At 41.4% G+C, this 26,595-nt stretch overlaps 1 protein-coding gene across 2 annotated transcripts in view; it reads left to right on the forward strand.

Annotated features, from left to right (window-relative positions):
• The window catches only part of prdm6 (PR domain containing 6), a 143,749-nt gene that overhangs the window by 5,449 nt on the left and 111,705 nt on the right, over positions 1 to 26,595 (forward strand). For both annotated transcript variants that reach the window (XM_063490438.1, XM_063490440.1), the window contains 2 exons: positions 7,128 to 7,276; positions 8,046 to 8,204. In XM_063490438.1, coding sequence (XP_063346508.1) covers positions 7,128 to 7,276; positions 8,046 to 8,204 — 308 coding nt within the window. The remainder of the gene's footprint in view (positions 1 to 7,127; positions 7,277 to 8,045; positions 8,205 to 26,595) is intronic.

The raw sequence follows: 26,595 nt of genomic DNA on the forward strand, positions 1-26,595 counted from the left end.
ATAAAGAGGGTTGAAAGATTTAAACCAGACCTGTCTTAGAAAATCATTTAAAGACCTTGATATTCTGCCATCGATGTAATTCAAGTGAAGAAAAATAAATAATTGCATTTATGAAATTCGTAGTTAAAGTACGGCAGTTAAGCCTGTTATGTTTAACATGTATGCACATAAAATGTAGACCTCCCAGACTGGACACAGGACGACACCTCTGTCTTTTAAATGGTTTTGAGAAAAGAAAAAGAAAAGAATCACAGAATGTGAATAGTTTTTATGTATATATTTTATGATTGTACAAGCATTTTTATTTTATTTTTTTATTATTTTATTTTTTTTAATAAAGGAGAACCAAAAACAGGGAAAGGTTTTTCTACCTAATTGTGTTTTTAAGATGTCCACAATGATTTCTGACCACTACGAAGTGGAAGACAAACTCAGGAATACTGAATATGTTACAGAAATATATATTTATTCACTTATAAACCTCACTCTTTGGGCAAATACTGACTTTGGAGTCTGAATTTGTCCCTAACACAGCAACAACTATTAGTTTTTAACTGGACTCTGCCTCTACCAAAGGACATGATAAAAAGCTGGAATTCTTTTCTTTAATAATCTAAATGATTATTTTACATAAACAGATTAAAGCTGCATCAAGTGAATTGTGCTATATGCATTGTTAAATGTTGTTATGAAGTAGTCATATTTTAATTTCATATTTTGGAGACTTTTTCTTCAAAAACAAACAAGAGGCATGCAAATTTGACTGAAAATAAATCATTTTATTTTAAAAGGTTCTAAACTTCAATCCAATATATACCTAAATAAGATGTAAATTTCTCATTTTATAAATAACTTAATAAAAATTATGTATAATAATAAGATAAAGAAAGTTATAATACACATTAAAAACAAAATGAACTGTTGACTCACCCTCTGTTTTCTTAATGTTAGTGAAATATGTACTTAAAAAGCTAAATTTCTTTTATTGTAACATGGGCGTGTTTATTTTTTCATTTTTAAATACACAGTCATAAGGTGTTAAGACCACTAGCAGCTGTATTTTAGCATCTAGCCAACAGTAGTTTAAAAATCTCTGTTATGAGATTGTCCGGGCTAAGACAGACGGCTGTACAGTCAATACAGGTCGGTGAGTGAAATAGCATTAGCTTGTAAATTAGCACACCTGTTTGCCCAAAATATCACTTCCAGCTTAAAAAACAGGATGGTGGTGGAGACAACGTTAGTGTAGCTTCATAGCATCCACCTCTTATATACCATCTAGACAATTAAGACAAACTATTACACACTCAATGCAATGTATGCCTTTGTTTTAAGAAGGTATTTCTGGCTTTACATTAAAGATGCTGCAGGATATCTGTGTGCAATTCACTTTGATGTAATAGATTAAAGCTGCACCATCTCATTTATGACCACTAGGAGGCAGAAGACTTACCACAAACTCCACATGACAGTTGATATAGCTAACAAAAAAGTGTTTTACACGTGTAGCAGCAGACATGATAAAACAACAGGATTTATTTTTGTGTCCGCTTAATATCTATAGTCTCACAGCAAAATCCTGAGAGAAATATCTGCGTCTATAACCACTTCCTTCTAATCTAATGAGGATAACTATGAGTTAAAAAGTGTAGCAGTATAGTTCTGGTTGTAGAAGAAGTAAGTAGAAGCCTCACTGTGTGGTCCCATCTCCTCTGGACTCACAGCTGTGCTATTAACATCCACAGCTGTTATCAAATGTGATGATTTTGCCAAAGAGAAGTCACAGAAACTCAGATTTCTTGCTCTTTGATGCTTGTAATGGCAGAAAGTCAGGAAATAACACAAAGTGTATATTACTCTTACAGTTATTGCTGAAGATCAGAGTGACATAAGAAAAACTGTGGAGACTGAAAGAGGCACCTTAAAGTTTCAAAACATGAAAATGCTTGTTACTAAGACGTAAATGAAGCAGATTAATAACTCAGCGTGGAGTTTAAAGAGATAATAAAGAGATAAGAGATATCAAAGTCAAACACATTTAAAATATCTGTTTTATGAGAACAAAACACTTCATAAAGCAGCAGAATAAGAAGTGCCTGTAGCCAGTTTCACTGGAAGGAGCTCGGGGATCAGAGGCAGAGCGGAGCTGTCTAAACACTGGCGATGGATGCAACAGAATACTGAGGTTGAATGATGGGCAGCAAGGAGAGCATGCCATAACAAGTTCACAGCCAGTTCATCAGTCTGGAAGAGAGGAAGAGAGGAGCGAAGGATAGAGAAGAAACAGAAGATATGTTCACCAATGACACTTTTACAGATTTAAGTCTGCTCCTGTATGCAGTGAATTAGCAGCAGTATCAGACGTAGTCTCAGTAGTGATAACAACAGAGTCTAATTTAAGGGGGACCTGTGTTCTTGGACTCTATCAGAGTAGCTTTGCAATTTAAAATAAAATCTTTATCTCATTCTGGACCTTGGCGCATCTGTTGATATTATCACCAATCATCTGTCAAGACAAACAATTTTAGCTCCTCCCCCTTTCAGCTAACTTTCTTCTGACTGGGTCACGTTCATAAAAACAAGGTCTTACGGTCAAGGGGCTTTAGTGTCTCAGATGACATATTGGGGATATCTTCATGTCATCATACAGAATTGAGCCTTTAGAGCAGTCTGAAGTCTGAGCTTTTGGCTTACAAGGATATTCACACATATTCTGACCGCATTATATCTTTGTCACATTTAATATGAGCATGCATCTGTGTGTGTGTTGCATACAGTCATGTGAAAAAGACATGCAGTCATGAAAACAAACATACATAGCTTGTAGAACCACATTTACTGGCAATAACTTGTAGTACTCTTTTCCCATGTGACTTTATCAGTATTCACATCATTGTGGAGCAATGGCCCAACTTTTTACAGTGTTGCTTTCATTCATTGTGGGCATTTGTTTATGACAGTCCCTTCACAGCATTTCATTCAACCAGTCTGTTGTAGACTTGCTGCTGTGTTTAGGATGAAGCACAGCAATCCTAATTTCCCACTTTCTTTAGCTCTCAGACAGATGGCCTCATATTTGACTCTGGAGTACTTTGATACTCAATGACTGCAGCGTCAAACAATCCAAAATCCTCACCCCTCCACCATCTTGCTTGACAGTCTGTATTCAGTGTTAGCGCTGTTATGCTTTCTTTAATTTTCTTTAAGTGTGGAACTGTGCATCTCCACAATGGTCTTGGCTGTCCAAAAAGGATTGGTTTTAGTGTATTGACGCACAGCATATCCTGTAATATTTAGCATGAAAAAATTTAAATCTTAGTTTTATTACTTTTTATGTATAATTAGATTTGACTAGTATACATTACAACAGGATTGGGATTTTTTTGTGTGTTTATGAATCGATTATAAAGTTACTTACATGTAAAAGTGTGTGTTAATGATAAGTAATAGGAAAAAGATTGTATACATAAGACACAATTATAGCCCATAAAAGTAGTGCCAGTAGTGTTATTAGTTTCCCTGCCATCTCGGTATAAAGCTGAATTGTTTTTGTAAAGAAGGTTTGCAGTTCATAGATTCATAAACCACAGTCTCTTCTCTTTCAGCATGTATACACACATGTGAGGAGTCCATCAGCTCCTCTGAGGGGTTAACTGATAACCTGGCTCATAGTTTGTTTGATCTCTGTTTGATGGAGATGTTTGGGGTCAAACTTGTATGTTTCAGTTAACATGTAAATATGCTTTACATTTGTTCTTTCAGTGTCGAAGCAGAAGGTCCAGTGATTTGATGTGTTTTGATAGACTCGTTGGTAAAATGTGGCTCATTCGTGTGCTTCAGATAGAAACATCCAATGTAGCGTAAACATATTAATTTCTTGGCATTATAGTAGTTTTATTATATGTATTAGGTTTGTTTCTTTTTATTCTTAAAGATATCGACAGTCGTGCAGGACTGACAGCTTGCAAAGATGACATAAAGTTTATTGTTGTGGTTTCTCTTATGATGTTTTTATTCCAGAAACCACACACACAAACACACGCACACACACACACACACATATGAAATATAAACCTGGGTAACTTCAACTTAAATACAACAAACCTCTGAAGGATCCTCTCACGTGCTTAAACTGGAACACCACTAACTTGAGAATGAGTGATATTTATCATCAGATTTATATGATCACAAGCTTGAATCGGGAGATTGCCTCAAACTCTTTGTGTTTCTAGCAGTCAGATGGATGTAGCACTGACAATGGTGGCCAGATGTGCAACTTACAGGCCTGGTTCGGTTTCAGCACCCAGGTTTGGGCCAGTGCACCCCAGTAGATTTATGTCTGCTTCTGTCTCCGGAACTTTTTGCGTGTTTAAAGCAAGGAATAAACTCTGGGTCTGAAAAATGAAGCCAATGAGGAAGTGGCAGAAGCTGAAGTTTCTAGATTGGCCACTGGAGGCTCGCTCTAAAAGCGAGTTGAACTCCACAGACTCACATAATAAATCTTTTAAGTTTTACAGCAGAAATCAACATATTTACATCTGGGTGCAAAAATATTTTGGTCACTTGGACCGAAAAATAATATAGTTGATGTACAGCGAGTAAATTTATAGTATTTTATTAGCCTATTGTTTAGATAGTTTACCCCCTGGGCATCTCCTATGTGAGGTGTTTCAGGCATCTCCTAGGAGGACACCTCGGAGCAGACCCTTATATCTACTGCTCGTAAGGGTAACACACTTCTGTATCCCCATGGAAGAGCTGAAGGAGGTTGGTGGGGATCTAGGCGTCTCTGCTTAGACTGTTGCCCTGTGGCTTGATAAGTAGTAGAAGATGAAGTGGATGGATGGATGGATGGGTTTGTATGTCTCCCATGCACCTATGCACCCTGAAGCAACAGCTTGCTAACTGTTAACTCAACTCTCTTCCACTAACACTATGAAGGGAGCTGAAATTTAAAGTAAATTAAAAATGAGGTTTATGTGGAGTCCAGAAACCAGAGAGTGGCATCACAGCAGCTCTTGTATATAGAATTTAACTATCCCTGTGTATGTATTTTCTATTCAGCAAAATTAAGTAACAGTGTTCACATTTGTGTTTCCTTACTTTATTTCTCTTTGGGGTCTTCAAGATCATGTTTGTGTTTTGCTTCTTTCGTGTTCCAGGTGAAGACCAGAGTCCTCCAATCCTGGGCCTCTGGGATCTCTTTGTACCCTAAAAAAATCAAGATGCTTTTCTTTTCTTCTTTTATTCTATATGTCTTCTTAGGGTTCAGTATTTCTTTGGGTAAAAGTTTAAACATCCACACGCCCCCTGCCTCCTCAGACGCTGATGAAGACATACTCTATGTCCAAACATTAGCTGCTGCACCTTATTAAAATCCTCTCTTTTTTCCATGCGCTCTAGATTTAATCTTTCTTCTCCCTGCTTCAGTTATTCTGTTTGTCAAGGCTCCGCTTTGAGCTTTTGTTGGCTCATGTGTCGGGACTCCTACACACACATATGTATTTACTTAGTTATTTCTTTTGTTTTCTTTGGTTTGTTTGTTTACCCACATGAATGAAGCAGTCATGAGAGGAAATATCTTAAGTGGCTGCTCTGTGGTGTTTCTCGTTGTCACAGACTTTACTTTTGCCCCTGAGCTGAAATAAAAGTGACATTTTTATTTTATCTCGGTTTAATAAGTCAAGGATCCTGGAGAATTTTTCCCATTTACTCGACCGTGACCCAGAGTTACATTTTTTGCTTTATAAATGACCATAATATGGTTTAATTAACTTCAATCCATCATGGTGTAAAAGCAGCCGTCAGTCGATCAAATGACGGATATTTAATTTTGGGAAAGACAGAAGAAAAACAACATTAACATCCTGTTCCTCTCAGCCGCCCTGCTCTGTGGGAGTTTTCTGCGCAGATAATAATCTCTCATTATGTTGCTACAGTCAATTAACATCCATTACTGTCAGACTGCATCTCTGAGTAAATGTTGACACTCGCTAACTCCCAGCAATACGCTCCTTGCCACATTTAACCTGGAAAAACACAGAGGAGAGGACTTTTTTCCCTCATTTGGACTTCATCAGGGCTCCTGCTTTTTATTCCTCTTTTGCTTTTTCTTCAGTTTCAGTTTTTCATTCAGTCTGAAGGACTAACCACTGCTTGGAAAGATTTAATCATTCATACCTCAATTTTTACTCTAGAACTGTGATGAAGTAACAGATCTCTTCGTCAAGCGTGTTTATTTACTGTTACATAAAGATTCCAGATTAGATTTGCAATGACTGCTTTGTGGATTTTCTTCCAGTCGTACAGTTACAAGTAAAAATACAAAAAATATCTCAGTTTTTCATCCACTTACATCATAATGAACTGCAATTTGGAGGTTTGGGACTTAATGTGTGTGCTGAGGAGATTTTTTTAAATAGCTGGTAATTAATAAAAATATATATCAGTACAAAATCTGTATAACTGTGCCAGCATTCAGTCACATTTCCAGTTAAAACTGCTTAGTTGGTGTTTTCAAAATGGAATTTGCAGGTTTTTAATGGAATTCTGCATAAACAATCCAAACGGATAAAATGCATTCATATAGTTATTAAATCAGAAGGTTCACATAGACATCAGATTTTGAGATTTTGTTATGCTATCAAAACAAAAACTCCAATAAATTTTGAAAGGAAATTCCAGGGAACTTCCTAGATTTTCAAAATAAATGATCTCTTTGCAACAATAAATAATAAACACTAGAAAACTGCAAAACATTAAAATATTAATTTAAAAGAGTGAGTGAGCACAAGTAAGTTTAACTTCAGTGAGAAATAATTTTGACATTTTGTGCCAAAAGCAACATGCTCTTCTATTAATTAAAAGTCTGGGAACATAAGCTGTCGTAAGGTTACAACAGTTCGTAAGTGTGTTGATCTCCAAATGAAGACAGAGTACACATGTGTAAACACACCACTTTCAGTGAAAATTGAAAGCCTGCAGCCAGGACCCAAACAACACTTTTTGCCCTTTTAAAAATGAGTTTCATCATATTTAAAACAAATGTCTTCAGTTATGGTATGTTATGTTGTTTTGTTTTCAGTTTTCCATCTGCTGGTGTTAAAAAGTCTCTCTTTCCTTGCCAGGTTGTGACATGTGTGCAGACAACAGGAACGGTGAGTGTCCGATGCACGGCCCTCTTCACTCTCTGCGCCGGCTCGTCGGCACCAGCAGCACGGCAGCACCTGTCACCCTACCAGACATCCCTGATTGGCTGAGAGACCTGCCCAGAGAGGTGACCCCCACTTCCTAAATACAGCCTCTAACTAAAAACAGTTTGGTTCAGAGCAAGTAAAATCCCCCTTTCTTCTCTGATATTTGAGTGGTTCATTATTTATTGAAAAAATAAATAAATTAAATTGAATGTAGTGCCTGCAAAACTATATTTAATAGTAAGCATATAAATGTACCTCATTGTGCACCCACTTGGTAGCAACATTTAATATCTTTATCTACTAATTCGACACCACCAAAAAGCTTTAAAAGCTTAATAATCATAACATCTCCATAGTAAGCCCATCAATCCCCTATTGGTTATCTTTCCATTGCCCTCTACCTTCATCATGGCTACCTCTGCTTTGTATCTGGGTGAAGTCCGTTCATCTCCACTTCCAGGTATCCAACTGGTCCAAGCCCGAGGAATGCTTATTTTTTATTGGCCACACAAAATGTCAATCACAGTAACTGGGCTCAAACAGGTGTGGGTCATTTTGGTTGATGAACTGAGGCGTCAGTGGTGGAAAGTATAGCTTAGTAAAAAAACAAACAAACACAGTCACTGCAAAAAACACACAATAGATAAATAAATAAAACTATACAAATACTATGAAACTAGTACTTCCACTGGGTGATACATGTCTGATAAGTAGGCTGCTGTAAGACCATGATATGATAAATCACAGCTACAGTTTGTAAGTAAATTCTTCTACAGAACAAACTACACACGTCTCCTCTTTAGCTGACTGCAGCTGCTGGTGTCACGTTGTTTTGACCTCTGTGTGCAGGTGTGTCTGTGCACCAGCACAGTTCCTGGTCTGGGTTACGGAATCTGTGCAGCTCAGAGGATCCCTCAGGGAACCTGGATTGGCCCGTTTCAAGGAGTCCCCCTGATGCTGGAAAAAGTGCAGTCTGGAGTGGTCAGGAACACCCGACACCTGTGGGAGGTAAGGAGGGGAGAGCTTTATATCTATGCGTGCACCCACGATTGCCTCATGGCTTTGTGCATTTGTGCAGTAAGTGTCATTAAATCCTTCCAAAAAGATTCATGGCTGCTCCAATGCACAGGAATCAAAACCCATACAAGGAAGATTAATTATTTTTGGCTGGTAAAGACACATTTTGAAATGTATCTTTGAATTGAGATCAATAACATTACCGGGGTTGCTTTTTGCTTATTTACCCGGGAATTAATGGTGCATTTTTACAGGTGGTTAGCTCATTAAATCGAGTTTTAGCAGTGCAGTGAAAACAACAAGCAGGTAGCTAGATGCTGGAGGTACTCTTAGGTTATACTTGTATCCTGACATACATGTGAAAAAACCATGAAACCGTAGTCAAGTGCCTGTTATACGTTCTTCATGTGCACTTGGAGTCTGCTTGTATGATGTATGGGCAATTGGTGAAATAAAGCATAGTGTCTTGCGGAGTACAGGGATGTCCTCATGGAGCCTCATGTTTATCTGTGACTATAACACTGGTTTTAGTATCACAACCATCACATTATCAACGTTATCACATGATGGAAGTATATAGAAGGGGGTTATGTTATGTGCGTTTTTATGTTAGGATGTCTACAAATTGAATTCTCTCTCTCTTTCTATACCTGGAAAGACTCAGCTGGATTTTAAAAGAGAGTTTCTGTGTGGTTGAATACACGTCAGTCACATAGTTTGAAATGAAGGCATGAGGACCAGACTTCCTTTTGTTAAAATGTTAAATTAACTAACTTGAATTGTTAGGCCCATTCATTTATTTTAGGCTTCTTATTCAAGACGCAGGTAGTAATAGTATTATTTGCATCATTTGGAGTTCCTGTTGTATTCTGCAAAGGGAAAAAACTGATATTAATACAACAAATAATAGGTTTTTAAATTTCATCCTGTTCTCGCTTTTTGCACTTAGTTGTGTGTCTGCCTGTTTGTGTGGATTTTTTTCTGTGCGTGTGTGCTTGTGGTCAGCGTCATGTCACCTCTCAGTCCATTGATCAGAGCAGATTGTATTTACATACAGTGGCAGGAGAAAGTCAATGTGGCAGTTATAAACAGCTGCATTAGCATTAGAGAGAGCGAGGGAGGGTGGACTGAGGCATGCAGGGAGACACAGAGATAGATGAGTCCCGTGTGGCTGAGCTGGTAAAGGTCAGTCAGACGTCGGTTGACCGGACATCAGTCTCTCTGCTGTTGACTGCAGTGGGACAGGAGGTGGAGGAGGAGGACGTGGGTGGAGAGGGGCTTCTGGTTGTGGTGGTGGGAGGCTGTAGAGGATCACAGGTCAGAGGTTAGGGGGCACAGAAGACATGATCAGCCAAGTCCGGCAGGAGCACCAGGTTTTTGCTTCACATGAAAGTGATGAGGATTAAACTGACGACATGTTTTTATGAGTTTATCTGATGCAGACAATCACTGAGCAGATTTTACTTTCACATGTTAACTCCTGTTGAACTCAATGTGAAGCTGCAGTTAAATCTGTTGTGCCCAACAGTATGACCTGCAAGAGCTAATCTGCCAAGTGACAGACAGCAGCAAATTTATTTATGACCACCATGTCTGCAGGTCATTTTCTAACCCATCTACTACACCTCCCCTTTTACATGCTATGCTTTTGGTAGAGCTTTGCAAAGCCATGTCTGCATGTTGTAGCTGTTTATCGTCACCAGGGGGCAGTTTCATAAATATGTGAACTCCTCTATTTCAACAATTGGATGCCATCACTTCCTGTTGAGTAGTTACTGGCTTTTTGGAAGACTATAAAAAAGTGTATCTTTGTATTCAGCACGCCATCGAATGTCTGTTTGAATCTACACCAAGGCAGGAACATAATATCAATATTATATCTGTTGTCCCTGATGCCTGGGCTGGTCTGGAGTCTACAGTTATACACTTCTGTGATCAGGTAAAGATTGTGGAGACTTCAAGAGTTTGTTTTTGTCCCGATGTGCAGCATGAATAATGAACACAGGTGATTTTAAGTAGTTAGTTTGAATGGTCCCTTTCAGGATGCATATTAAGGCTAATTAAAACTGACAATCTGAGACAATTTGCCTATTTAAAATGAAATCTACAACACAAAGTGTAGAAACTGAATATTCTGGCGCTAAGCTGTAAGAATATCCTGGATGTAATTTTTGTTTTGCTGCTGCAGTTCATTATTTGGACCTGGCACAAACTCTTAGTGACCCTCCATGGGGTCTGAAACCAGCTTTTTACACTCACTAACCCTGAAGAAATAGGTCTGGTCAGATAACCCGGTTCTAACCGGCAGATTACCGGCTGCCAGGCTACGACTGGCCATTAGGCCTATTGATGAAGGAGCTTTACACACAGATTCCATTAAAACTCACTGGTTGTTAAACTCACTTATTGACGCTTCCCAAAACAGGAAGAGATGTTTGTCCTATAGCCAATCAGGGAGCTGGTGTCATGTTGTCTATGGCATCCTAGAAGGGCCGGTTTTAATTAAGACACTTACCGTTACGTCTGAGTGGAACAGCGGAGGGTTTTCTGGAGCGGCAGTATTTTACTGCTCGACAAATCGATCCCCTCCGAGGCAGAGCTCAGTGCTGGAGTCCAACTTTATGGTGGAATAATTCTTGAACTATCTGACCAGCAGCTTCATCACTCCCTACTCCAGCGCTGTGGCAGAGAAGTCAGGAGCAGAGCGCTAAAACCGAACTTTATCTTGATGTAAATGTAATTTTTGTAATAAAGTTTAGGGCTACATTGATGAGTTAATCAATTAAGTAAAATAAATACTGAGTAGGTTAAGCAGTTCTTACCTTGAACTTTCTGAAAATGCTGATTCACTGATTTATGCTATTATAGATAGATTTAAAAAAATATTCACAGAGTTAATGAAAACTTCAAAGTCCTTTCTGCTTGTTGGATGGAAAAAGTGAAAAGGGAGAACGAGTCAGATGGAGGTGAAAAGATGGTAAGATGGAAGGTGAAGGAAAAGGCCAGAAAAAGCAATGAATAAGTGCTATAAGTCAGCGGTCCCCAACCTTTTTTGAGCCACGGACCAGTTTATGTCCGACAATGTTTTCATGGACTGGCCTTTAAGGTGTTGCAGATAAATACAACAAAATAAAACCAGTACCAAAAAAAAAAAGACACATGGGAAAAGACCCAGGGAAACCCAGTTAACGATAAAAACAATAAAAAATAACGATAAAAACCGATAAGAACCCTGAAAACCATAAATTTCACACCCAAGCCTCAACTCACACAGCCCGGTACCAAATGACTCCGGGGGTTGGGGACCGCTGCTATAACTGATGGAAAAGCACAGAGAAATGAAGAAAGGTGAGAAGGAAGGAAGGCAGGAGGTGGGAGAAGGATAAATAAAGTGTTCAAAGAAGATGGAAAAGGAAAGAAAGGGATAATGAAAGGTGTGAAGCTGATGGGAAAAGGAACAAAAGGACAGACTGAAAAGGACAGGGAAAGGAAGGAAGGAAGGAAAAAAGGGATAGGAAGGAAGGACAGGACTAATGCCATAACCCAGGGAGAAAGTCTTGGTTAACTCCAGCTTGTTTTTATTGTTTATTTACGTGTTTATTTATTGAAACTGGTATTAAATTGCTTTATTGGCTTCTGAACATCCATGAACCGGCTGTGTGGAGGCAGATGAGGACCCAAACGCAAAACTCACAGAAACAGAAAATGAACTCAAAAACGCTGCTTTATTGCAGGTCTTACAAAGTGACAGAACTAAACTGGGTAAACTAAACTGAGGACTGAGGGAACACAGAGAGACACACAGGTTCGGGGAGGAGACATTGACGACGCGACACTGAACAGAGAAAGACATGCACATAAATACACAGAGGGTTAACGAGGGAAGTGGGAGCACACGGGGAACACAGCTGACACAGATAATCATAACGAGACATGGCAGGGGTAAACAACACTGACGGGAGACTATCAAAGTAAAACAGGAAGTACGCAGAGGTGCAGACAGGAGGAGAGAGAGGACGGGGAGAACACAGGCATAGCGGGCTGGGGAAACATGGAATAAAACACAAGGAGGGGACACGGGGGTTCACAGATACAGAGGGGCACACAGAGGGTAACCAAATAAGGAACATCTTAACTGAACGACCCAGGAACCAATGCCTAAATAAAGAGCAAAATACAAAATGCACAAAAACTAAGAATACTGGGCCAATGTGGCCCAGGACCATGACACCACCCCCCCCTCAAGGGCTGGCTCCTGACAGCCGAAACCCAAGAACCAAAAGACAAGAAAAAACAAAACAACCCACCCAGGGCGGGAGGCGGGGGACCAGGACGGAGGGAACGAAAACCAAACAAAACACAAGGAGCAGGAGACCAAAACTGAGTCCACAAATACACAAAACAGGTCAAAACAGGGAAGCAAAGTCCAAAAAGGGCAGAAGGTCAACCCAGAAGGCGACGGCAGTAAAGTTCACAGTTCAGCTGTTCCGGAGGTCGGCCACGTGAAAAGCGGCAGTGGCAGCAGAACGGGTCCAGAGGCCGGCCGCGAGGAAGACGGCGGCGGCAGCAGGGCAGGTCCGGAGGCCGGCCGCGTGGAAGACGGCGGCGACGTGGACACAGTTCCGGAGGCCGACCGTGCGGACAGCAACGTCGCGGGAACAGTTCAGGGGGCCGGCCTCGACGGCGGTGACGTCCAGCTGGTGGCCCGGAAAGGGGCCGGCGATTCCGAGGTGCAGAAGCTGGACCAGGCGTAGCAGAAGCAGGGACCGCGGCTGGACCAGGCCTAGCAGAAGCACAGGCAGAGGCCGGGCCAGGCGACGGCGAAGCTGGAGCCGATGCAGAGGCCGGACCAGGCGACGGCGAAGCTGGAGCCGATGCAGAGGCCGGGCCAGGCGCGGGTGAAGCAGATGCGGAGGCCGGGCCAGGCGGAGCAGAAGCTGACTTGGACCCTCCAGTGGAGACGAGGAGGTGCTGGCCGGGCTGACCAGAGCCGCCAGCGGAGACGAGGAGCGGCTGGAGAGGTTCTCCTGAACCCCCAGCGGAGACGAGGAGGTGCTGGCTGGGCTGACCAGAGCCGCCAGCGGAGACGAGGAGCGGCTGGAGAGGTTCTCCTGAACCCCCAGCGGAGACGAGGAGCTGCTGGCCGGGCTGACCAGAGCCGCCAGCGGAGACAAGGAAGTGCTGGAGGGGTCCTCCTGAACCCCCAGCGAGAACAGATGCAGTGCCAGCAGGTGTGGAGACCTCTGGCTTAGCGGACGCTAACTGTAGCTGCACAGGGCACACAGTCGGCTTGGGATGCAACGACTGGGGCTGTGCAGGGCAAACAGTCTGTCCAAGCTTTGTCAGCACGACGCTGTCCTCAACTGACTGAGAGAGCTCACAAAAGCTTCCAGCTGAGGATGGCAGTGGCTGAACAGGCAGTGGAGCAAGAAACTGAGGTGGTAACAAAATGGATGACTGAGCAGATAATGGAGCTGATAACTGTGCTAGAGACTGAGCTGGTGACAAAACAGGAAACTGTTAATAACTGCGGTATGGACAAAAGTGCAAGTTGCAGTGGTGGTGGAACAGCAGGTGGTTGAACTTGTGACTGAGCAGGTGCCTGACTTTTGGCTGCTCTCCTCCGGGGAACAGGAACGGGTACTGGGCCTGGCCGAACACCGTAATAGCTATCAGAGACTTATGGCAGGCTGATTTCAGCCACTCTGCTGTTCTTAAGCTGTCCATCTTATAGTTAGCAGTCTTAGGAAGAGTGAGTTCAGGAACAGTCACAGGTACTGGAGAATTCACACAAGCAGTGTCTGGATAACCTGGATGTGAAATAACACTACACACAGTCGTACAAGATGTAGCCCGAGACGTGGTACACATAGAGTCGATGAAACTTGGCCGAAAAGCATGGCGCACAGAGTTAAACTGACATGACCGGGGAACAGAAAAGTTAACCTGTGCAACCAGCTCTGCAGTGCTCAAACCAAATTCTTTTGCCAGTTTATGTATAGCAGACAAAACCTTACAGCTCTTAACCTTAGCAGGCATTGAATACACAGTTTCAAGGAGTCCACGACGAAAAACAGAAACAGTCTCCTGCTTAGCAGGCACGGGAGAAGGTGAGGTTACACAGGTAGTGTCCGAGTTAGCACTTTCGAGTTGTGACACAGGAAAAACCAGAGCCTGAGAAACCGACAGAGCAACACTGGGAGTCACAGATACAAGAGCTGGTTTAAAGATTAAACTGTTCATAGCAGAGGAATGGCTAATAGTCTGTGTCACCTGGCTCAGGCAGAATGCTAGGAGTAGACGTTAAATTGGCTTGCTCAACAACACAGGCCTCATTCACAGTAACTCTTTGAGGAGCTGAGAGAGCAGTGGCTGGTTGAGAAGTTGGCTGAGAAATATCAGAAGTGTCTAAAGACAAAACGGGCTGGAACATGAAAAAGTCACTTGAAGGAGCATCACCTAGGGAACACTCAGTCTCGGATGGTTTGTGCTCCACAGCATGCACTGTTGCATCTTGAGCTGATGGTGGTGTTGGTGTGTGGCTGAGCTCAGACCGGGAGACCTCTGAATGTACAGGCTGAGTAAAACAGTTCTGCGGGGCTACAATGCTGGTAGCAGTATGTAGCTGAGTCTGGTGTGGAATAACAGTCTTAGGTTCAGCTAACTCTACAGGTGAGACATTCCTACTAGCTAACTCAGAGGAAACACTGCGAGCATCACAAAAATCTGAGAGCTCAGAAACACAAAGATTACTAGTGAGAGCAACTGGTGAATTATCTGACACGGAGGTGCCTCGCTGAATACTGTCTTTAGAGTCCAAACACAAAATGGCAGAATTGTCTGAGTTAGGCTGCACAATGTGCACGGAGGGCCAAACAGTGCTACTCACAGTGGGGGATAAGTCATGGAGTCCGGGATCAGAAAGCTTGGGCTGAGTGTGTGAAGCACAGTCACTCTCTCCCACGAGTGCAGCCTGCTTGGCTGTACGGGAGCGACGGCGGCGTGAACGCCGTTTTCGCCGAGAAGGGGGAGGAGACGAGCCAGGCCGCGAATCCTCCAGCGGACCGGGCTGAATGTCCTCCGGCTCTTCATACTGGAGCGGCAGCTCCGGGCGGATACGTACGGTGGAGACGAGGAAGTCCTGAATGAGGGGGTGTAGCGCGCCGAATAGCCATGGGAGTCCGGACACCATCCTCTGTAAACGGATGGCTACGGTCTCCCGGTATTCTTCTCCTGGCAGCGCTGCCCACTCCTGACAGTGGTACTCCACTGTCAGTGTTGGGGAGTAATGGAATACATGTACCGCCATTACGTATTTAGAATACAAAATATGAGTAACTGTATTCCGTTACAGTTACCGTTTAAAAAGGTGGTATTCAGAATACAGTTACTTTGTTGAAATAAATGGATTACACGGCGGTACTTTCCTGTGTCATATTGTCGCGGGTCAGGATTGTTTGGGTTTGTTTGACAGCTACGCTCTGTTGTTCCAGGCGGCAGCGTTACGGTTGCCATGGTTACAGGGTGCCGCTCTCTCTCTCTGCGTGTTTCCTGGGTGAGAGAGCGCTTTTTTGTTGTTGTTGTTGTGCTAAGCTAAAAGGCAGAATGCTACAGGCATGGCCCTAAAGAATGTAGCCTCATGGGCAGTGTAGTCCGTGCTGCAGCGAGAATGGACTGCCATACACGTTATGTGTCTGTGAGCGAGGGAGGGAGAGAAAAGAAAAGTCCGAGCTGTCACGGAGCAAAAACGGGAGCTGGAAGCATGTAAATATAATAATAACCACTGCAGCCAAGAAGAGTGCCTGACGAGCCCATTTGTAAGTAAGCCATTAAGACTCAACTGTACTGTGTTCGTGTTTTCCTCCGGAAAAAATAAGTTCTGTTGGAGCAGCCTTTCAACGCCTCTCTCTGTCTCTGGCAAGCAAAGTTGACCCAGACAACAAAGTAAAGCTAGTTTTCAGCTACGAGCCCGACACGGAACCCACCGTATTAGCCAGAGGTCCCTTTACTACGGTTCGGAGCCGCGGACCTTCAGTAACAGTAATAAATCACAGCAATAGCACATTCACGTAGTTGTAAACAGCATGATAATATATTAAGTAATCCAAAGTATTCAGAATACGTTACCCTCATTGAGTAACGTAACGGAATACGTTACAGAATACATTTTGGGGCATGTATTCGGTATTCTGTAATGGAATACATTTTAAAAGTAACCTTCCCAACACTGTCCACTGTGTAGATTAAATCCTCGCGGAGCTCAGCGGAGGGGTTGTGAGTTGCTGGATCCATTACTGGTCGCGTCGTACTGTCATGAACCGGCTGTGTGGAGGCAGATGAGGACCCAAACGCAAAACTCACAGAAACAGAAGATGAACTCAAAAACGCTGCTTTATTGCAGGTCTTATAGTGACAGAACTAAACTGGGTAAACTAAACTGAGGACTGAGGGAACACAGAGAGACACACAGGTTCGGGGAGGAGACATTGACGACGCGACACTGAACAGAGAAAGACATGCACATAAATACACAGAGGGTTAACGAGGGAAGTGGGAGCACACGGGGAACACAGCTGACACAGATAATCATAACGAGACATGGCAGGGGTAAACAACACTGACGGGAGACTATCAAAGTAAAACAGGAAGTACGCAGAGGTGCAGACAGGAGGAGAGAGAGGACGGGGAGAACACAGGCATAGCGGGCTGGGGAAACATGGAATAAAACACAAGGAGGGGACACGGGGGTTCACAGATACAGAGGGGCACACAGAGGGTAACCAAATAAGGAACATCTTAACTGAACGACCCAGGAACCAATGCCTAAATAAAGAGCAAAATACAAAATGCACAAAAACTAAGAATACTGGGCCAATGTGGCCCAGGACCATGACAAAAATCTTCCTACAAATTTGTCTATTTGTGGCTACAGCAGAACTCAACGTTAGATTGTTTGCAGGTGATTTAGTAAGAAGTTAGTAAATTGAATCCTGTTACAATCCAGGGTGTAGCAGTGGAAAATCTCATACACACATCCAAATATTCCCACTTTGAGTTTCAGTTTCTTTTTGAGAGAAAGCGTGACAGGTTCTCATTCTCGACTCGAACCGGCGACCTCTCTATCTGAACCTCGAGTACGCTCTGATTGAAAAGAATGTGCAGTAAAAACACGAGCGCTGTCCTCTGACCTCGTCCTCTGGGGTTTTACAGGAGTTTTCTTTTTGGACAGATCAGAGACTAGATGAGCTGTCAGCGCCGAGTCGGTGAATACGGCCCAAACATCATAACTTCAGAGCCGCAGAGAAAGAAAAACTGGAGCTGCTCAGTTTGAGGCAAAATATTTTGTTAGTGTGGGATGTTGATGGGACACACGAGGATTCAGAAAATTCCAAATGCCTGTTGGCATCTTGGCTTTTTGCATCATGAGGCTGTTTTCTTTGTCTGTTCCTGGCTGTCAGTCTGTCCGTTTGTGTTTTCCTGTCCGTCCATCAGTGCAGAATTCCCATTGACTTTGTGTTTTTAGTGGTTTGTGGTCACAGCATCCAGTAAAGGCTTTGTAATGTTTTCTTGACTGATGTCATTATTTCATGTTTATGTATTCTGGGTTTTATTAAAGGGCCTGATCGCCTTTGACATCATCGCTTTGATTACATAATCAGAAATGGTTTATGGCAAATTCCATATGGTGGTTTTCGTGTTGCTTGGATTTCAGTGAAGCAAATACGTTTTTATCGGTGGAATTTATTAATAAAGCAGAAACGGTCACACTGATAATATGACGTCAGATAGATGGCAGGAACAAAGTCTTAAAGCCCTGAAATAATTTTCCACATGTGACCATAAACTCAATATCGTTGGATTTTTGGGCACTCGACACTCTACAAAAGCCTTTTTTTTGTTTTCTAGCCATGATGTGACATTAATTCCTCAAACAATCACCCAATTATTAAAACAAGTTATTATGTGTGTTGAGCATTCCTCCAACTTAGAATTCAGTGAAAAAATTTGATTTAATAAATGAACAACAAATTATTGTTATATAAATAGACAAAACTTTAAAAAGGAAATGTACAAAACTGGTGTTTCTCTGATTGATGAGAGCTTCTGTCATACACTTTTTTTGGAGACTTTTCCTTATTTTTTGTTACTTAAACTGCTACAGTGTTGGATGCTCACAATAACTATGGACAAAGTTTCAAACAATGAGGCCAGTGTATGCACAGCTTATCTCTGTTGCAACAATATGTTTAGAACACAGAGTTTTTAGAACACATAAAATACAGGTCAAATAAATCGTGTACAGAAATATGAAAGAATATTCATCAGGAAAAAAACCCCTAAAAAAACAAAAAACAAAAAACCGGATGAACTATACAAAGTGTCATTCCACCATATCCCTCACGGTTATATCACGTTATGTCTCTCCAAATTATGCGACTCCAGGTTCCCCTTTTCCACCAACACTTGTGAAACGTCCGCTCCTTGCAAGTTTAATATAAAAGGTTTCCAGACAATTTCAAACAGCTCCTTCTTCCCTTTCAAAATATAGGTTATCTTTTCCATAGCCAGAGATGAGGACATGTCCCGTAACCAATGCCCCAGTTTTGCTCTATTAATTTTTCTCCAATACAATGCAATTTGACGTTTAGCAAGCAAGAGGCACATATTTATAAGGGTCCTGATTTCTTTTTGAATTGTAGGAGTTGGTGGATAAAGTCCCTTGCACAACTTATCTCTGTGAGCCAGAAGATCAGGTTGCTGCTCTTACTACCCAGTTTTCCCAAGTTGTTTTTTTTTTCTATTTCTGTCTCTCTGTAATACCATATAGAGAGAAGACACTTAAGGCTGTATTAGCTATATCCCGTGGATGGCTGGGATATACCTAATAGGGTCATCTTGAGCACACAGTTCTAGAGGGTACCCAAGATGCCCAACAGGGTACCCAAGATGCCCAAAAGGGTGTGAAATGTGAACCAAACTGGTCTTGAGCTCAAGTTGTGAGCAGACTACTAGAACAAACCTTCTGTTTGTAAAGACCAGCCAATAAGAAAGCTATAAGAAAGCTGAGTTAAAGGGAAGATAGCCTTAAAGGAGAAGAGGAGGGAGGAGCTAAAACAGCTCATTTTGAACTGAAAAGCTGCATCAGGGCTTGTATAAGATCAACAGGGACTATTTTGAGCTGTGAATCGTGCAAAGCTACCCCAGTATATGCAGGAATATAAAAGTGTGGTGGTAGAATAGTACTACTTTGATGTGATGTTAGTACTAATCTATGCATCCAGGCTCCCAATGAAACCTCTTGGAGTCGCTAGCATGACTGAGGACACCTGCTTTGTTTCTTCTGCCTTCTTCACGATCCAGTCAAAATTCAGCAGAATCCACAGTCCTCCAACTGGGTTTGAAGTTTAAACTCTAGCGCCTCTGTCAGTGCGCCCCAGGGCAGCTGTGGCTACAATGTAGCTTGCCATCACCAGTGTGTGAATGTGTGTGTGAATGACTGAATGTAGTGTAAAGCACTTTGGGGTCCTTAGGGACTAAGTAAAGCGCTATACAAATACAGGCCATTTACCATTTATATTGGTCTGAGTCTGTAGACCGTTTTTTTGTGCTGAAGGCATGCTAACAGACAAGCTAGAAAATTTAAGACATGTTTGTATTTATTTCTGTACATCTGTACAATACAGCCTCTATGTCATTTGGTATGGTATCACTTTTTTCTTGGATGTATCAAATGATGGAATTTATTTGGAATGTGCATTTGGATCATCGTCTGATACCATTTCCCATCCATTGCTATATAAACCCAAACCAAACTTTGTCCAGAGACCTTTCTCGAATTCTTCTCCTGCCCATCTTCATGCTCTTCTTTTGTCATTTCTGAGTTAAAAACTCTTTCAACACCTCGGGGAATCATTTGCTTGCAGGTCAAACTGTGGCTGTTATAAACCACCACTCAGCCTGGTGCTGTTTGGTTAAACCCACTCGGTGAGTCGGGTTAACTCAGTTCATTTCTTGCTCTGCGTGACATTACCCTGTAGGCATGGTAACAGCAGGGGTTCAAGAACAAAGACTGGGGTTTTCCACCCAGACCTACATGTTAGAAAAACATTGTGTGCGTGTGTGTGTGTGTGTGTGTGCGTACATGTATATAGTCTCTTCATAATCCAGCAGCATGTTTGATCAGAGTGTTTTTCCAGTGTCAGAGCCGCTGGTTGTTTCCTCTCCTGTGCTGGTTTCTGTGGAGGCTTCACCTGCTGTGCTGAGCTATAGTACAAACATGTCCACTCTCTTCATACCACATGTTTGAGCCAATGTTTGAAGTTCATTGTAGTACCCACAGTCATTTATCGTTTCTTTCAGCTCACCTCAGGCAGTATTGTATGATTATATGGTTTAAATTATAACTATAATTTAGTACTTTGTGAAAACAAATCTGAAATTTAATGCAGACTCTCTCTTTTTTCAGTGTTACCAACACTCCTACTATCCTTAAGATCCTTTTTATATATTACTCTACAAACACTGGCTTTCTTTATTCTCACCTTCCTAATGGTTAGAATTGATTGATGAGATAATGTGGGGTTTTTCTAAATTATTATTATTTTTATGTGTATAAGTTATCTAATTTTATTTTGTTGTGTTGTGCACATCAACTGTATAAATGAACAGACCACTGTGACTCTATTCATGGGTTCGTGAACTCTGCAGTGGTTTGTTCGTATAATTAAACACACAGAAAGTCATATTATTTGTCAGATAATTGTGTTAAAAATACTCAAAGACACCAGCAGCACAAACTTGACCAAGAGGTCCAGTTCAGTGACTCCAATTAGTGGAGGGGAACCCCAGCAGACAGCTAGCAGCTATAGCTGCCTCTGCTATCACCCACCTGTCTGTCAAAGAAAGCACTGGTCAGTGTTTAAAAACCATCGAACAAAGCACCAGTGTGCAATGTGTCTGCTCTGTGTCAGATAAATTTTTGAGCTAACAAGTTATCCTGGAGTCCATGCTAGGTAAGCTAGCCATGTGTTCTTATCTAATCTCACCAGAAAGATTTAAGGCGAAAATAATCCCAAGATATACGATTCTGCATTCTTTTCTCCAGTGTGTGTGTGTGTGTGTGTGTGTGTGCGTGTGTGTGTGTGTGTGTGTGCGTGTGTGTGTGCACGCATGTCTGCCTTCTGCACAACTATCCTTATGATTATATTAGTAATTGGTGGTTGCTCAAAATCATCAAACGGGCTGCATTACAGTTTTCACAACATTTTTTGTTCATATTCAGTTTTATGATATGTGTCAAATGAGCTGTCAGCCCATGAAAAACATTTTTTAGAAATGCCCCGAAGGAAGTGAGAGATTGTTGTTCAGTTTGGAGCTAAAAACAAGTAAAACAGTTTTAATTTACTGGAAAGTTTTTAAATCCTCTAAATAGCTCAGTAACGCTGGGATTTTCTGTCAGTGGTCAGTTTTAAGAAGTAGCATCAGAGCAGAGGGTGTGGGTCATGGCCACAGATGGGTCAGCTGGATGCTGAAGCAGCCTCATAATGTGCAATAGGCAGTCTTCTGGGTTGGGTCTTGAAGACAGCTGCTGAAGGGAGGATTGAACTTTATTGATCTAGCTCTTTTGAAAACAGTAGGGCTTTATAGGAAGAAGACGGGAGAAGAAATGATAGAAAAGACAGTGGAAATGACACAAAGTGTGAAAAAGCATTTATAAAAACAGAAAACGGTATGCAAATCTCAGAAATGTGATAAGGGAAATCTTCACACCAGTTTCTAAATATTATTATCCAAAAAAACAATTTTAGCTTTCCCGACTTTTGCCTTTCCTATGGTCGAGCTATCAGACTTTCAGAGGTGAGACGAAATCAGAGTGGCACAGTGACAGGAACAAGCAGTTCATGCTCTGAAGGCCACAAGGCCAAAAATGTTAGCATGCTTGTTAGTCTGGCCAAATACATTGGTGTGTTTGAAATTTAGCAACTTTTAAAATTTTGTGTTTGTGCTAGCACTTATGAGCTGATTTTATAAATTACTTTTATCCAACGAAGCAGTGACAAGATTGTGATTATACAAAGGTTTCACAAATTTAACTCTGTGCTTCAAACTTGGCTAGATCATTGAGATTTGATAGGTGGCTTGAATATAAATGAAGGCCTGGAGTAATGAGGCGTGGATGATATAAATAGTGTCTTTTTTTTTTAGTTTTAATAAACAGGGCTTTAAGCCTGAACTCATCTGTTGTGGGTGCTGTTCTATCCCACTTAGTTGAGCTGGTGACCCAGATGCCATAAGGCCCGGGTTCATATCCGCCCTGGGCCATTTACTGCATGTCTTCCCCTGCTCTCTCCCGGCATTCCTGTTTTGTCATAATAATAGCTAAAAAAAAAATGTGTCATGGTGTGCATGGAAAAACTGACTCATTCTAAAATTATTGTTTCTGTCTGATTAGAATGTTTCAGTCTAAGACATACAAACACAGACTTTTGACAAATTAAAAGAAAAACCTGAACTCTTGACCTTGAAGGAATGGATTCAGTGAATGCAGCGATTATGCCCCACATTAGTATGGAATGTGGAACTGCTACTCTTGTTTACGTCTTTTCCACTGATGCAGACAATGCTCAATCTAAACCCTGTTTCACACATTGCAAACAAAATAAATGGTCCTAAATTTGGACGCTCTGAAGCCATGTCTAAGTGAGGGGCTACTGCAATAAATTTACCAATGATTGGCAGATGCAGCCCACAGATTTTGCCCATTAATAATTCGCTCTTAAACCTGCCAATATGGAGGGCGGCTCTTAAAAGGCAAAGAGGCAGAAATGGCAACAAGTTGGCGTAAAAGAGGCAAGAGCTTTTTTTTTAGAGCCAAAAGTTTAAAGTTTAAAAGTACAAAAGCAGATTCCTTATTGAAGTTATTGCAGTCTTCTTGGTTGTCACATTTCTGCAGAAACCTTTAAGCATCTATATCAAGCACTTTTCCAGTCTCACTGACCACTCAAAACACTTAAGACTGCGAGTCACATTAGACTTTAAGACTACATTTAAAGAATCATTAGTCAACTTAAATAAAAAAAAAATTGCTGAAAAAGTAAAATGAAGTCAGACCTAAGCATGATGAAGAGCTGCTGGAGATGAGCTATGGTTTGGCTAATTTGGGTCAACAGGACTGGTTGAAGGAGCTGAGTTGTGCCATGGACTGCAGCACAGATAAAGGTGTTCTGATGGGTGGTGGTCTCTGTCCTTTTGGGTGGTGGGCTGCTGCCCCCCTCTGCTTCTTACTGTTGTGTGAGAAAGCAGCACCTCTGCTTCCAGACAAGAACTTTCTGCTGTTGACGTTGAGGTGAATCAGGGTCGGTTATCCAAATATTATCCGTTTCTCTGAACGATTATTAGCCCTCAGATTTATGACTCTGCTCGACGCTTGCTGAAAACACAGTTTCAGATGGTGAGGCTGCTCTGGCTGTGTGCAGAGGCCCAGACTGTTGCTCTTGGGCATGATGGCAGCGGTGGTGATGGCAGCAATGGCAGCACAGTTTATAAGGCTTAGTGCTGAAAAATGGACCCCTCAGCGACATGTTGTGTTTTTAAAGAAACTGAACGATTGAATAGCAGTGTGTCAGATTGGGTGAATAAGCAGGACTGTGGCTTTATTTAACCTTCCATTTATTTTTGGCAGGCTGAACAAATTATGTGGCTATGAAAGATTTAACAGAGTGACAATAATGAGGAGAATCAAATGTCTACAGATATGAATACTACCCTTATGGGATGTATTGTCTAAGGCTGAGGAAAAAGAGATGAAGGCAAAGAGATCCAAAACAATTGCAAAGCAACAATGAATAAATGACTAAAAAAGACACGAAAGGAATATAAATAGAGACAGAATGACCACAAAGACAAAGATAATGATAATGTAGGGCTACTAAAGGCCTGCACGAACACAGCTGACCACAAAGAAACACAAAATGAGTGCAAAGAGAAGCAAAAATTTACCAGAGGTCTTAAATGACTACTAAGACACAGACATGGCCACAAAGGGGCACAAAGTGAACATGAAGAGAAACAAAATGATGGCAGAGATTCAAAAATGACCACGAACACACAAAATGGCTATATAAAGATCAAAAATCACCATAAAAAAACATAAGTGAACACAAAGAAAAAAATTGCCACAAAGTGACAGAAAAATAATCAAATAGAGAGGTTAAATGACCACAAAGACACAAAAATGACCACAAACAGACACAAAAATGACAAAAGAGATACAAAATCACTGCAGACGTGGCCCCACAGTCCTGTAATCAAGTCAATTGTGCAAGTTGTGAATGCAGAGATCTTTTATAGTAAGATTAGAAAAAGGAGGAAGAGGTGAAGGAGGAGAGCAGTGTGAGCGAGGACAGAGGAGGAGGAGACATGGTAAGATAACAGGGAGGAGGAGGAGGCAGATGAAGAGAGCAGATAACAGTGGAATTAGCGGATAATCATTGATTAGCTGTAAAAGTGAAGTGTGCAAGCATTGATCCGCTCTCAGGAACAGTTTTACAGAATTTGGACTGAAAAAGAAGAACGAGAAGAAGAAAACGGTGCATTTAGTACAAGAAGAAGAAGAAGAGGGTGGAGAGGCTGACTTTTTCTGATGCTGATGTTTGTCTTTTGTAACAGCTGACAGATGTGGTCAGCTGATGAGAAAAGCATGTGGTTGGTCAGACTGAGTTCTGAACAAAAGAAGAGCGCTTGTGGTTTAATGTTACCATATCAAGACTACATACTTATTAGCGTGTAAGCTTTCTCATGTTTTAGTTCAATTATTACAAATGACGTTAAATTACACACTGTGTAGTTTTGATTTGAAATCTTTTGGAAACTTACAGGTTAAGCTGGTTCATTATCCATATAACATCCCAGGAAGTCTGTTCATCTGGCTGTAGTATTTTCACTGAGAGAACTGCTTTGTCACTCATATATATATATATATATATATATATACATATACACCTGTCTGGGATTTCCTTACCTGTGTGATAGATTGTGCATCAAAACAAAAGTATTAAAACTTATTGCACAGTCATTAATTCTGCATGAAGGGTCTGAGGGCAGATTTGTTGTGTGATTTACAGTCTGGAAAACCCCTCACAGGGAAATCTGTAATTTATTGTTTTCAGCTATAAATACCACGATTACATTTTGTGACTTGCAGTTACTTCAACTTTGCAGGTTTGCAGAAAAAAAAATACCTACATAGTGTTTTGTGTGTGTGTGTGTGTGTGTGTGTGTGTGTGTGTGTGTGTGTATATTATGATCTACAAATAAAAAGTGGAATCAGCCATTGTGTGTCTGGTCATCTTTTTCTTTTGAAGCCTCTGTTTTTACCACCACCATATTGGGTTTTTTTGGAGCTAGAAGTTAGCATAGCATATAAGGATTAGATGGTGGCATATTAAGTTGTTCAGTCAGCTACTGCTAGCATGCTTGGCTGGTTACTTACAGATAACTTCCTGTTAATTGATGCTAATTAACAAAAATACTAGGAATTTATTCACAGAAACCCCCCACAAACTTCCTGGGTGGGCAATATGATACATTATGCCATATTATTTGTCAGATAATTGTATTTAAAATGCTCCAAAATGAACCAACAGCACACAGTGGAGATGAGGCCTAGCTGATGCACCATAAAGACAAAAGTTGGGCTACCCTGATCATTGATCTTGATCTGGGTTTTGGCCTGGCGTTCTTAGCGCCAGTGAAGGGAATTCTTAATGTTTCAGCTTACCAGAAACAATTTGGAAAATTCTATGCTTCCATTTTTGTGGGAACAGTTTGGGAAAGGCCCTTTTCTCTTCCAGGATGACTGTGCCCCAGTTCACAAAACAAGTTCCATAAAGGCGTGTTGGATATGTTTAGTGTGGAAAAACTGGACTGACCTGCATAGAGCCCTGAACTCTGACCCTAAAAATGTTCTTCTGGATGAACAGGCAAAAGTTTCCACAAACGCTGCTTGAAATCTTGTGGAAAGCCTTCTCAGAATAATGGAAGCTGTTAGAGCTGCCAAGGGAGGGATCTGTTTAGAATGGGATGTCATTAAAGCTGTGGATGCAACGCATAGGTCAATCACAGGAATCACACCTGTGACCTTAAGCCTTCATAAGTTTGAAATGGTTGGGTTATTAAAAGAAATTGCCCTTTAATAGGTGAGATGGACTCCAGCCATCAGTTGTTATGAAGGGGGGAAATTAGTTGTAAAGACCATAATAATAACTGTAAGCACTTTTATTTCTGTATTAAATTTGCACATTTTAACATGAAAGTCTATGGCGATTAACTCACTTTTGGAGTTGGCCCCAAGTGCAGGACAAGATCAACTCGCAGTAGAGAA

The sequence above is a fragment of the Pelmatolapia mariae genome, linkage group LG12 (assembly GCF_036321145.2).
Source record: "Pelmatolapia mariae isolate MD_Pm_ZW linkage group LG12, Pm_UMD_F_2, whole genome shotgun sequence".
NCBI classification, from domain to species: Eukaryota; Metazoa; Chordata; class Actinopteri; order Cichliformes; family Cichlidae; genus Pelmatolapia; species Pelmatolapia mariae.